The sequence below is a fragment of the Danio rerio genome, chromosome 3 (assembly GCF_049306965.1).
Source record: "Danio rerio strain Tuebingen ecotype United States chromosome 3, GRCz12tu, whole genome shotgun sequence".
In the NCBI taxonomy this organism is placed as follows: Eukaryota; Metazoa; Chordata; class Actinopteri; order Cypriniformes; family Danionidae; genus Danio; species Danio rerio.
This window is the reverse complement of record NC_133178.1, coordinates 64,898,916-64,912,977: the sequence shown is the minus strand read 5'-3', so window position 1 is coordinate 64,912,977 and position 14,062 is coordinate 64,898,916. Positions and strand designations below refer to the sequence as shown.

At 36.8% G+C, this 14,062-nt stretch overlaps 2 protein-coding genes across 3 annotated transcripts in view; both read right to left on the bottom strand.

Moving 5' to 3' along the window:
- zgc:174268 overlaps positions 1-14,062 on the bottom strand; it is a 24,246-nt gene extending 10,184 nt beyond the window's left edge. The window contains exons 1-2 of the mRNA XM_068215229.2: positions 13,957-14,062; positions 13,263-13,281 (exon numbers count right to left, since the gene is read on the bottom strand). The gene's annotated coding sequence lies outside the window, so the exon portion shown is untranslated. The remainder of the gene's footprint in view (positions 1-13,262; positions 13,282-13,956) is intronic.
- Positions 338-14,062, bottom strand: LOC137490785 (uncharacterized). 2 transcript variants are annotated; one of them, XM_073945279.1, is made up of 3 exons: positions 13,957-14,062; positions 11,898-13,281; positions 1,326-2,851 (listed from the first exon to the last, which is right to left on the bottom strand). In XM_073945279.1, exons 2-3 carry the CDS (start codon positions 13,157-13,159, stop codon positions 2,041-2,043), a joined length of 2,073 nt encoding a protein of 690 aa, XP_073801380.1. In that variant the 5' UTR covers positions 13,160-13,281; positions 13,957-14,062; the 3' UTR covers positions 1,326-2,040. The 2 variants fall into 2 exon arrangements, with proteins under 2 accessions (XP_068075558.1, XP_073801380.1); XM_068219457.1 differs by lacking the exons at positions 11,898-13,281; positions 13,957-14,062 and adding an exon at positions 5,281-5,386 and having other exon boundaries at positions 338-3,061.

Genomic DNA, 14,062 nt, shown 5'->3' with positions numbered 1-14,062 from the left:
TTATTAATTAGACACTAGTTCATTTTATTAGATACTAGCAGTTATTTAATTGTGGCTAGTAACTATTCTGTTGTTACTAGTAATATTTAAAATGTGTCCATTGATTTTTATGGGATCTGTCATTGAGATATCAACTATTCAATTGCAAGTCCTTCAAAATGAACGAGTAAACAGACACTTCCGTGACCATTATCAACTAATCAGCAAAATCTGTGTATTTACAGTATTGTGGCCTTTTATTGTTATGTTTTTTGCCTTTTGTCATATTTTAACGTTTCAGATCATGAAATTAATGTAAATATGAGTCAAAGATAACACAAGTAAACACACCACGCAGTTTTTAAAAGAAGGTTTTTATTATCAAAGCAAAACAACACCCAAAACTACACAGCCCTGTGTGGAAAAGTGTCTGCCAGAAAACAGCTTGATGATCCCCAAGACTTGTGGGAAAATTCTCTGTGGACTGACAGGACAAAGGTTGAACTTTAGATTTGCTGTGATAAATGAAGCCATGAGTGTACCAATCAGTGGTGTAGACCTTGCTATACACACGTATACTCGGTATGCCTACTTCTTTCCACGAGCTGTTTTGGGTGTTACGACTTCTAAGGATCAATAGTTGCGAATATCCTCGGTATACTCACTTGTTTTGGTGAGTAGTCTTCCCTAATTTTGGTGTATTCATGTCTTCTTTAACTGTCAACCAAATGTATTTTGGTTCGCATCTTAATCTGCTGCAATTGGTGCGTTTGTTTAGCTGTGCGGATATTTCGTGCGTTTTTCGAAGATCACAACAAATCAACTGAATGATGTCTCACTGAAACTTTCAAGTAAAATTAAAAAACAGCATGGATGTCCCTTAGGCACTCCTATATTTCCATTCGGCCCCCCTAAAACTTTTGCGATTACCTTATGAACTGTGCATTACTCAATAACCGCCTCAGTCCCCTTTAAATTTGATATTGAAACGGTGGTAGACTTCCGCTCCTCTGATTTCAACTCGTCAGCAAAACACAACTGTGCAGACTGTGAGCACAAGGTGTGTTTATTGATAGATTGTTGGAATATCTGCGTATTATTATGTATATTTATGTAGGCTCATATACACTGAAATACAGCTTAATATAATCAGCCAATCTCCGGGTCTGCCGGGGTCACTGTTAGCAAAGCATAACTGAATTGGGATAAAAATAAATACATTTAAGATATCAGATCTAATAAACAGTAATTAATTGAAAAGAGGAAATATTAACTCCTTTATGTAAACTTTTAATTACTATTTTTTCAATTGTTATTATTGTAATTTTATTTATTTTTTATTATTATTTTTTTTGCTTCTATCGTAAACTTGCTCATTTATTATTATACTGTTTAACACTTTCTTTTAATTCTTGTATTTATTTTTAATTTATTATTATTTCTTTTGGAGGATATGTTTGTTTATAATTCATACATTTGAATTTATTTTATTTTAAGGGGAAAGTGGGAAAATAAGAAAAATAAGACACTCTGTAATTTTTTCCTTTGTTGTATTGTATACTATGATGTATTGTCTTGTTAATCTCAAATAAAAAAAAAAATAATAATAATAAATTTAAGTATTTTTAAATGGATAGTTTACCTAAAAAGCGAATATGGTCATTATTTACTCAACCTTTACTTGTTCCAAACCGGTTTCTCTTTATTTTTTATTCTGTTGAACACAAAAAAAGATATTTCGAAGAAAGCTGGACACCTGTAACCATTGACTTCCATAGGTACATTTGTTTTTTCTTCCGTGTAAGTCAATAGATATAGAAGTCAATAGATGTTTAGTATATATTTACAAGTCTTACTCATGAATGAATGCAGCCCACTCAGAGACGTAATAAGGCACTCCCGGGCACAGACGTCCAGTCATTGCTATTGGACTGTGAAGAGACTTTCAACCAGCACAACAACAAATGCTTCTGAAGACATTCACCGACTACACCTTTAAGCTAAGAGCACCAGTGCTGCCAAGCAAAAAGGTTCATTTTGAGCCCTGGCACAGCCTTACTTTTAGGTTTTCTTTCCAGTGTGAATCCTCTCATGTCTTCTCAGAGCTCCCGACTGTGTGAATCTCTTGTTGCAGTGTGAACACATGTACGGTTTCTCTCCAGTGTGAGTCCTCTCATGTGCTCTCAGGCTACCTAACAGACTGAATCTCCCGTCGCAGTGTGAACACATGTACGGTTTCTCTCCAGTGTGAATCCTTTGGTGCTTTTTCAACTGATCAGCTGTAATGAAAGTCTTCTCGCACCCAAAGCAGACATATTCTCTCACACCAGTGTGGATCTTCTGATGTTTTATTAAACTTGAATGCATTGTAAAACTCTTTCCACACACAGAACAGGAATACGGTTTCTCCTTCGTATGAACTCTGAGATGGACCCTCAGACTTGAAACCCTTGCAAATGTTTTACCGCATTGATCACATCTGTGTGTTTTCACACCAGAGTGATACCCCACATGTTGATTAAGGTGTGATGATGTTCTGAAACTCTGTCCACACTGGGTACATATGTGTGGCTTCTCTCCAGTGTGGATCATTCGGTGTCTATTAAGGTTTGATGATAGTCTGAAACTCTTTCCACACTGGCTACATGTGAACGGCTTCTCTCCAGTGTGGATCCTCATGTGTTCATTGAGGTGTGTTGATATTCTGAAACTCTTACCACACGCTGTACATGAGTATGGTCTCTCTCCAGTGTGGATCCTCATGTGTTTAATAAAGCTTGATGAATGTCTGAAATACTTTCCACACTGGGTACATGTGAATGGTTTCTCTCCAGTGTGGATCTTGAGGTGTTTATTAAGGTTTGATGTATGTCTGAAACTCTGTCCACACTGGGTACATGTGAATAGTTTCTCTCCAGTGTGAACCATCATGTGGCTTTTTAAAGATGATGATGATAGTGTGAAACTCTTACCACACTCTTGTCTCTTCTTTTCATTAACAATGTCTTACTCGAGTATTTCCAGCTTTCAGTAGTTCATCATCTTCACTTCAGGCAATCTCATTCATCTGAAATCAAAAGGTCTGAAATCAAAGTAAACAAAGTTCTGTTAAAAGACAGAGTATGTTATCTGTCAGATATTAAGTCTGTGCAAAGCATATTTCTGAAATGACCACAGTGAGTAAATTACACTAGAAACACAAATGAATAAAAGACACAGATAACATTAGCAGCTATGAATAAATGTCAAATATTTTCCTAATGTTAAAGACACAATGGGTGATTGAGTTCAGAAACAGTTTTTTTGTAGTGCTGGTTAAAAATCTCTTCACATTTCGATAGTTATGATTAAAGTAAACAATCTACATGTATTAAGAAGTATTTTATATTCCAGATAAGGCACAGGACTAAAAATTTTAGCTAAATTATACATTTAAGGCCGAAAATTATGATGGGTAGCCCAAACTGTGTTAACAAATTAGGTTTGTTTCATTCAGATCAAAATCTGAGCAAAACCTGAAGAGAAATTTAACTGGAAACATTGGACGAATAAATAAACATTAAAAATGAACAAATTATACAGGGTTCATACACATTTTTACATAGAGGTAAAGTTGGTTTTATATTCACACATTCGTTAATTTAGAAGTCTCTGTATTGTTTACCATGTTACTTTGAATATTCGACCGGAATTAGCATGCAAGTGTGGCTTGAAAACAACATTAACACTATTTATTTGACTGTGAACAATGCTGTACTTTGATAGTCATTTACTGCTAATTAGGCTGGCTTGTGTAGCAAAATCCTATTTTTCTTCTGAGATTAAAAATTAAACTCTATCTCCTCCTAGAGCTTTCGAGCTATGGCCACCAAACTCACACCAGACCTCCAAACTGGTCTGACTCGGGGTGCTATATCTTTTCCTACTGATCCGACTTTCGGCTTTCCGAAAAACGTCCCGGGACCGTCGGAAAAATCCCATTGACTTAACATTGGACCAAAATTTGTGACCTCATAACTCTGCATCAGACTGTCACACAGACTTCTAACTGGGCTCATTTAACTCAGACTACCTAACTGCCAATAACTATTGAGCTTTTAACTTTCTGGCCACACCCTAGCAACCACTTTTGGGACCCTAGAAACTGTCCCATAGATTTCCACTGCAAAAGACTCTTATTGACTTTACATTGGGTCAAACTTTGTGAGCTCATAACTCTACATCAGACTGTTGCACAGACCTCTAACTGGGCTCATTTAACTCAGACTACCAAACTACCAATAACTGATGAGCTTTCAACTTTCTAGCCAAACCCTAACAACCAGATACGGTCCCATAGACTGCCATTATAGAGGTTCAGATTGATATCGTCATGCTGCAGTGTGATAAAGAAGCTTTGATACATCAACAGTCTAAGCTGTCAATCATCTCCATAGCAACAAAACAGACTAACCTAGCAACAATATAACAGCAGCTATATCTCAGCATCAGAACATCGTAGAGAAGCGGGGGTTGGCTTGTTTGACTCAAGCTAGCACACCATCTATCTATCTATCTATCTATCTATCTATCTATCTATCTATCTATGTATCGATCAATCTATCTATCTTTTTTTCATACTTTTTAAAACTGTTTAAACTAAATAAACTATTACCATCAGGCGTTCACAAGCCAGCCTCAAAGTTTGTCTTCAAACTTTAAGAATCTAATATGACTTTGCTATTTAGAGTTTTTTAAATAACAATTTAATGAAATTATATTATTAAGGGAAAGTCAGAATGTGCTAATATAAAACCAGCTTTACCTCTATCATTTTTACTACTAATGTTCTGACTTTTCCAAGACTTTTAAGTAAATTTTCATGTTTCATGTAACGTCTACATATGCGTGGTAAAAGAAAACCAATGCATGCTCAAATTTAATACAGCATATCGTAAAACACACAGCAATCTACTTTGGTTTAAATTCTATTTATATCTATGTAAAATGTATTTAGATAATGCTTACACCACACTAATAATGTGAAAGTATGTGACTGGCCAAAGACAGAAAATAAGTAAATAACCGATATTCAAGATACAGATATCTGATTAACATAACCGTATTAACACTGATTATATCTGTGCACAGCATATTTCTGAAACAACCAGTGAATTAAACTAGAAATACAAATTAATAAAGCTAACGTTACAGATAACATTAGCAGCTATGAATAAAGGGAAAATATTTTCCTAATTCCTGGACCAAAGTGAAACATATCACACTCGTGAACGCTACAGAAGTCAGATATAATACACTTACTTTGAAAAGACGCGCAATAACCGTAACAGAAGAATAATTATACAGCAAACGGCAAAGTTTAGCATTCATCAGCGATCCGACTCATACTCCATCCACTTCATACACTGAGCGCCGAGGCGGGATATTATTAGTCTGTGTGTGGCTCAGCGAATGCTGATTGGCTGCTGTTTGTTGCTCAGCGAATGCTGATTGGCTGCCTGTATGTCATTCACTCGGCAACAGAGAGAGGTTTTGTGGTCTGAAAGTGGCTTTGTGGTTTATAATGAATGTTTCTGGTTTAATAGTGAAGGTTTATCATGTTTAATGGTAGGTCTGTTCACTGTATGAAACACGTTTGGTGTGAATCCAGCATTATATTAAAGTCCATGCTGCTTTATAACATGATGAATAGACCTGATGCAGTTTTGTTTTGTGACTCAGATCAAAATATTCCGTTTTCCTCAGTTCTGCTTCTGTCACAAAGTTTTGGAGAACAGTAATGACTCGTGTCTGATGATTTTTGTCTTTGTTATTTACTTTGATGTGAGAAATGTGGGTTTCTTAGCTTAATAAAGAGGATTATCTTTAAAAAAAAAAAGATTTATTATCTATAGTAGTGTTTGAATGAATTGTTTGTGTTTGTCTTTTTTGTTCATGGCACTTCTTTAAATGTGTGTTTTAATGGATTGGTTGGTTTATGTATTGTTATATGGGTAATTCTTTAACTTCGGGCACTTTTAAGTCATTTGATTTATATCATATATCCATATAATTTTGTTCAAATTCTGCTTTCTTTGGCAAACTAATAATAAAACTTACTTTTATAAAAATTACCAGCTTTCTCTTATATATTTTGTTCATATTATTTAACCTCCTTTTAGGTGTCAAAATCACTGTTTTCGCCTTTTGTCGCACACCCAGAGTTTTAAACTTCAGCAATGACAATAACATTTTAAAATATTATTAATCTGGAAACTATTAATGTATCTTAGTTAAGCACTGGTGAAATAATTTAAATATTTTATAGTTATTAATGTGAGACTATTATCAATATTGTTTGATAGCATCAGCATCAGTGTCATTTCCAGCACAACACTGTAATGTCGCTTTAAAAAGTTTGTGTGAAAGATTGTTTTGGTGGTTCCTATGTAAATTAATAATGACGTCAATGCAAATGTTCAAGATGGAGGAAATTTAAATGTTCATCAACGACACTTAAAGAAAACTCAGGGTAAATGTCGCTTCACACATTAATTCTACACCATTTCCAAACATGCTGAGCCTTCAAAATTGTCTTTAAAAATCAAACATAATTAAAGGTAAATAAAAGTGTTTTGTATACACGAAATGCTAGTTTAAATTCAAAGCTAATCCATGAAGCTATCTATCACTCTTTCACAATAAACTGTACAAATGTTATTTCCACCACACTGCCCTGTAACATAAGCGCCACAGCTAAAGAAACGGATTGCTGCATGTGTTTGGACTGTGGGGGAAACCCACAGGAACGTAGGGAGAACATGCAAACTCCACACAGGAACGCCAACAGACCCAGCTGAGGCTCGAACCAGAGACCTTCTTACTGTGAGGCGACACCAATACCTTCTGCGCACTCCGTCTCCATTACTAAACCAAGTTTACTAAAACTTCTATTCACCTACTTCACAAGAGGTAGTCATACCTCCCTTTCCAGAGGCATAATTAAGTATAAGTTAATCCAGAATATCAATAATTAATAATAACTTGTTATTATTGGTCATTAATATTCATAAACTGAGCTAATTCTGCTACAGGCGACTGTGGTGGAAAAGACAGCATGGGGTGGAAATTACATTTATGGCATTAAAACACAATTGATAAGTACAGGGGTTGGACAATGAAACTGAAACACTGGCCAAGTTAGTATTGGAGGTTTCATGACTAAATGTGAGCAGCCTGGTGGCCAGTCTTCACTGATCTTCACTCCACCAGTAAGAGCAGAGTGTGGAGGTTTTAAGCAGAGGAACAGCACAGTTTGGCTTTAAATATTGCAATGCACACAACATTAAAGTTTAAAAGAGGATAAATTGTTGGTGCGTGTCTTGCTGGCACATCTAAATGTATTAAGAGCCATGATATCCAGAGTAATGTCAGCAAACCACTCAGAACAAGAACCACATCCAACTGGAGTAACTGTGGATGCTAGAGGAAGATGTCTGAAAGGGATGCAAATACTTTTTAAAATATGTTTACCTATCGCTGTTTTTTCTTCTCCCACCCATTTTTTTTTCTCCACCATTACGTCCCTTCCGGGTCTTCGGATAAAAGTGCCTGTAGTTGAAGTATTGCCCATGTGTACTTTTGTGTTACACTGTACATTTTCTGTATACAAAAATAAGTTTTTAAAGACAATAGCTAGTTTTTAATATTTACCTGACTGACATTTTTACTCAGTTGAATCTCTTAAATGTTTCCCAGAGATGGGTTGTGTTACGTCTTACACAAGTCTAGGGGAAAATACAATATTAATTTAAAGGAGCACTAAACTGGGACCAGTCACAACACAAAGAGTAAAGTTCCAAAAGCTTATTTACAAAACCAAGGTCACACAATGAGTGTTAAGGAAGCTCTAACTTCAGGAGGGGAATACAGCCAAAATAACAAACAAAACAGGGTTCTGTCTGGGAGTAAAGCCTCTAAATAAACTACAAGAAAACAATGATGAAAAAACAACAACAAAACTACACTGACTCCCTGACTGACCTCAAAACAGGAGAAATGGTTCAACAAAAAGGAATGGCCGTCCACCTCCTTACTGCTTCCTGGGGGAAAAAAGCAAAAGAAAGAAATCAAAGTTTAAACCGCGGTACTGCTCTTACACTGAAAAAAGTGTTGCATGCAGAACTGTTGCAAACAATTTATTGGTGTTGAATTTAAACAAACAAATTAAGTTTAATAATGTTCAATTTAATTTGTTTGTTTAAATTCAGCCCAAATAAGTTGTTCACAACCTCTTAACGTAAAAAAAAATTGAGTAAATCCAAGGAATCATCTTTCAATAATTTTTTAGGGATAGCTGACGTGAAACTGACGTTTCGACAGTGTCGAGATCCCGAAGCGCAAGTGTTTCGAAACACTGCACCGAAGCATGATCTGAAACACCCAGGTCATGTGACTAAAGTGTTTCGAAACACTTGGTCACGTGACGAAAGCGATTCAAAGCATCGATCATTTCAGAGGCGTTTCAAGACCCGGAGAATCTGCATTTGACTGGCATGATCTACAATGTGTCTCTGTATTGTATGGCCTAGTGGGCCGTGCGTGTGCACTATGGTACTGAAATTCAAATTTATTTTGGGTTCGAATCTCGACCAGTACAAAAACTCCAAAATCATGATTTTATGTATTTTAATCATGTTACTGATTTATGGTAGTACAGCTACGGATATGCCATCAATTTAGCATCATTTTTGTAACACTGCAAAACAATAATTCATATTTTTACAGTACTGTGATGGGTTTAGGTTTTGGATAGAAGTTAATAAAATACAATGGGAAATTTAATTAATAATATAAATAATTATTGTTAACTTCTGGCCACAACTGTATCTGATCTAGTAACAACCCTGTTTTATGAACAAAACAATACAAATTTATTTACAAGGTGTTCATTCGTATGTCAGAGCAATGTTGAAACAAAACGATACAATAACAAAGCATTACCAACTGGTATTAAAGCAATTGTGTTAGTCTGGATTCGAACCCATTATTCCCGCATGGTAGGCCCAAACTCTAACCACTTGACTAAACCATTTGAAGAGTCACGGCTACAACTTAGGGTTCGATACCTCAATTTGCTCAACTGTTCTTTGCTGAAGCTGTTTCAGTGAAATACAAATAAAATGACCACTAGGTGTCACCGTAGAGTGGTGTTTCGAAACGTTTCGATAGTGATGTGACGTTGTGCGCCGAGGCTTCGAAGCATGTATCAAAAAAACGATACATCTCGCAGTGAAGCAGTGTACCGGAGCTTGATTCGTTTTGCCATCATCACGTGATCAGTGACGTCCGAAGCTTCATTTTCGCCTTTACCCACGTGACTGCTTCGAATTTTGATTCAAAGGTTTAAACACCCTCATAGTAAAGTGTATTTCTAGAGAATTGGCGTCTATTACATACATTTGTTTCAAAGCACTGCACCAGTCTCAAACACCAGTAATTAAATTAAACTACAATAGTATTTTTTAGTAAAAAGGTTTTGAACAATACTAAAGTGTATTAGCGTATTTTTTTATGACTATCTTTAAAGAAAACCACCACATATCGTAGTATTGTGTTTAACAGAGGCCATCTGGTGAATGCGACCCTGAAGCATCGTTCATATAGCGTCCTCCAAGAGCACTCTCCTCCCAATCAGGAATCGCTGGTTCGATCCCCGCTTGGAGCAAGACTGTTTGTATTATGATAAACTTTTGAATACCTTGGATTTTACTACAATCATCAGTTGTGTAATGTAATACATCTTGTGTAAAAACTACAGTAATTGAGTAATTTGTTTATATTGCTGTTGTTGTATTACTACATGAATGAGTTGGTCAGTTGTGAACATTTGACATTATGACAACACAGTGCTTTCCCACACTTTCACCAGAAGAGGTCCTCATCGAGCTCTGATTTAGAAAGCTTCGAGTAACGAACCTTTTTCCGATACAATTGAGTCGAGCGCTTCACTGGTTCAGAAAGCTTCATTTCACCATCACTACGTTTCGAAGCTTCGACACATTTGCTTCGATAGTTTCAGTGTTTCACGAAGCCTCGCTTTGCCCATCACTATCATTTTTTTCAGTGTAGCCACAACAGAGAACAAGTACCAATCATGCACAAGTCAGATCTTAACTCACTACAGTTCAACAGCTTTAATTTAACTGAACCCCAGCTAGTGCTCTGGAGAAAGGTTCCTCTCTAGCTCCTTTCTCAACATCCAAGTGTTTGGCCTGTGTTTTTATCCCCTCTCAAGTCTCCATGGTAAGTGAACACAGCTGTGGGAAGCAATCAGCAACCTGCCATTCAAGTCAAGGCAACAAGAGAAGAACAGGGAAAAAGACATTTGACACAATATAAACAAGATAACTTGAAACAATACGTCTCTAAACGTAACAGTTGCGGCTGAAGGGCATCCGCTGCGTAAAAACTTGCTTGATGAGTTGGCGGTTCATTCCGCTGTGGCGACCTCAGATTAATAGAGGGACTAAGCAGACAAGAAAATTAATGAATGAATCTCTTAAACAGTAATAATAACAATACCTTTGGTAGAGAGTAATGTAAATGTTCAGATCACTGTGAGCCTTTGACTGTAATTATTTATATTGTGGACTAAAATGAAACAGTAAATAAAGACAAACACAGAAGCTCATGTTCTGGATCTCTTCATTCACACAGTCACACTGATGACCCACTAGAGGCCGGTCTTTATCAAGAGTGAGAACGGCATCAATATTCATGATAAAGCCCTCACTTTCTGTGTCACTTGTAAAATCAATATATTGTTTACAGTGAACGAGTAAACAGAGGGATTTTCAGATACTTCTGTGGCAAAAGCTTTAATCATTATCAACTAGTCAGCCAAATCTGTGTTTATACAGTATAGACGCCTGAAAAAGTGTTTCCCCCTCACTGATTTATTGTTATGTTTTTGCCTTTTGTCATATTTTAACGTTTCAGATCATGAAATTAATGTAAATATGAGTCAAAGATAGCACAAGTAAACACATCACGCAGATTTTAAATGAAGGTTTTTATTATCAAAGCAAAACAAAATCCAAAACTACATAGCCCTGTGTGGAAAAGTGTCTGCCAGAAAACATCTTGATGATCCCCAAGACTTTTGGGAAAATTCTCTGTGAACTGACGAGACAAAGGTTGAACTTAAGATTTGCCGTAATAAATGAAGTCTTAAATTCTGCTGTGCATCAAAATATCCACAAATGTAAAGGTCTTGATACGAGAGAATGAAAATAACACTGACAGATTTTGCTTCAGAAACTATGGAATAAAATCACTGCCATAAATATTTCGTGCGTAAATAAAATTCACGCATCCGTGATTATAAAATCGTAAAGGAAAACGGAGCGTACTCGCAATTTTACGACGGTACAATTCCTAAATCTGCGACTAGAACAGACACAGACACGACATTTTCTGTTTGTATATGACTGATGGATTTGCGTTGGGTGTACTTTACAAACACGAAATATAGTTTCGTCACGGACACGAAGTCCTGATGTCCAGCTTAAACCAGCCTAGGATGGTTGGCTGGTTTTAGCTGGTTGACCAGCCTGGTTTAAGAGGGGTTTTGGCCACTTCCAGGGTGGTTTCCAGCCATTCTCTGCCTGGTCTTAGCTGGGCAGGCTGGGAAATGACCAGCTAAAACCAGCTTAACCTAACTTGACTAGCCTGGTTTAAGCTGGACATAGCTGGTTTTGGCTGGGCTCCCAGTCTGGCTAACAGCACAATAATATTTGATGGTTGCACCTAAATTACGGCTGAAGCTTCTAGTTTTGAAGCCAGACAGTACTGCCATCCTAAACGTTCATTTTGAGGCCTGCTTTTAGGGTTTCTCTCCAGTGTGGATCCTCTCATGTTTTTTCAGATTTCCTAACAGACTGAATCTCTTGCCGCAGTGTGAACACTTGTACGGTTTCTCTCCAGTGTGCGTCCTCTCATGTGCTTTCAGATTTCCTAACCCATTGAATGTCTTGTCGCAGTGTGGACACTTGTGCGTTTTTTCTCCAGTGTGAATCCGTATATGGCTTTCCAATTGACGAGCTGTGATGAAAGTCTTCCCACACTCAAGACAGACATGCTCTCTCACACCAGTGTGGATCTTCTGATGTTGGCTTAAATTTGACTGCCGTGCAAAACTCCTGCCACACACAGAACATGAATACGGTTTCTCCTTCGTATGAACTCTTAGATGGATCTTCAGAAGTGAACTCCTTCCAAATGTTTTACTGCATTGGTCACATTTGTGTGGCTTCTCTCCAGTGTGGATCAACATGTGTTGATTTAGGTGTGCTGCTTGTCTGAAACTCTGACCACACTGAGTACATGCGAATGGCTTCTCTCCAGTGTGGATCCTCATGTGTCTATTAAGGTTTGATGATTGTATGAAACTCTTTCCACAATGTGTGCATGTGAATGGTTTCTCTCCAGCGTGGATCCGCATGTGGCTTTTAAAAGATGATGGGTCTGTGAAACTCTTACCGCACTGGGTACATGTGAATGGTTTCTCTCCAGTGTGGACTACTAGGTGTTGATTAAGGTGTAATAACTGTCTGAAACTCTTACTACAGTGGGTACATGTGAATGGCTTCTCTCCAGTGTGGATCATCATGTGTTTATAAAGGTTTGATGATTGTCTGAAACTCTTACTACAGTGGGAACATGTGTATGGTTTCTCTCCAGTGTGGATCATCATGTGGATTTTAAAAGATGATGATTCTCTGAAACTCTTACCACACTGGGTACATGTGAAAGGTTTTTCTCCAGTGTGGATCAACATGTGAATTTTCAAAGATGATAAATGTCTGAAACTTATTCCACACTGAGTACACGTGAATGGTTTCTCTCCAGTGTGGATCAACATGTGAATTTTAAAAGATGCTAATATTCTGAAACTCTTTCCACACTGGGTGCATGTGAATGGTTTCTCACCAGAATGGATCATTAAGTGTTTATTAAGGTGTATTAATTGCCTGAAACTCTTTCCACACTGGGTACATGTGAACGGTCTCTCTCCGGTGTGGACCATCATGTGATCATTAAGGTTTGATGGATGTGTGAAGCTCTTACCACACTGGGTACATGGGAACGGTTTCTTTCCAGTGCGGACCATCTTGTGAATCTTCCGGCTGCTGTGCATCTCAATCAATCTGTTTCCACACTGAGCGCAGGCGAAAAATCTTCTTTCTTTTCATAAAAAAATGTCTTACTTAAGTGTTTCCAGCTTTTAGTAGTTCATCATCTTCACGCAATCTCATTCATCTGAAATCAAAGTAAAAAAACTTTGTTAAAAGACATTCAACAGAGTATGTTATCTGTTAGATATATTTGATATATATTGCATATATATATATTTGATATATATATATTTTTAGATATATATTGCAAAGCATATTTCTGAAATGACCACAGTGAGTAAATTACACTAGAAATACAAATGAATAAAAGACACGGATAACATTAGCAGCTATGAATAAAGGTAAATACTTTCCCAATGTTAAAGACACAATGGGTGATTGAGTTCATAAGGATTTTTTGTTGTGCTGGTAAAAAATCTCTTCACATTTCGATAGTTATGATTAAAGTAAACAATCTACATGTATTAAGAAGTATTTTTATATTCCAGATAAGGCACAGGACTACAAATGTTTGTTAAATTATGAATATAGGGCCGAAAATTATAATAGGTAGCTCAAACTGTGATAACAAATGTAGATTTGTTTCATTCAGATCAAAATCTGAAGAGAAACGAAACTGGAAACATTGGATGAATAAATAAACATATTTGGGCAAAGATTTCTGAAACACCCAGATATACACAGATAACATTAGCAGCTAATAAAGGTAACTATTTTCCTAATTCCTGAAGGGATAATCGGTACCAAAGTTAAACATCACACTCATGATCGCTACAGAAGTCAGATATAATACACTTACTTTGAAAAGACGCACAACACCCGTAACAGAAGAATAATTATACAGCAAACGGCAAAGTTTAGCATTCATCAGCGATCCGACTCATACTCCATCCACTTCATACACT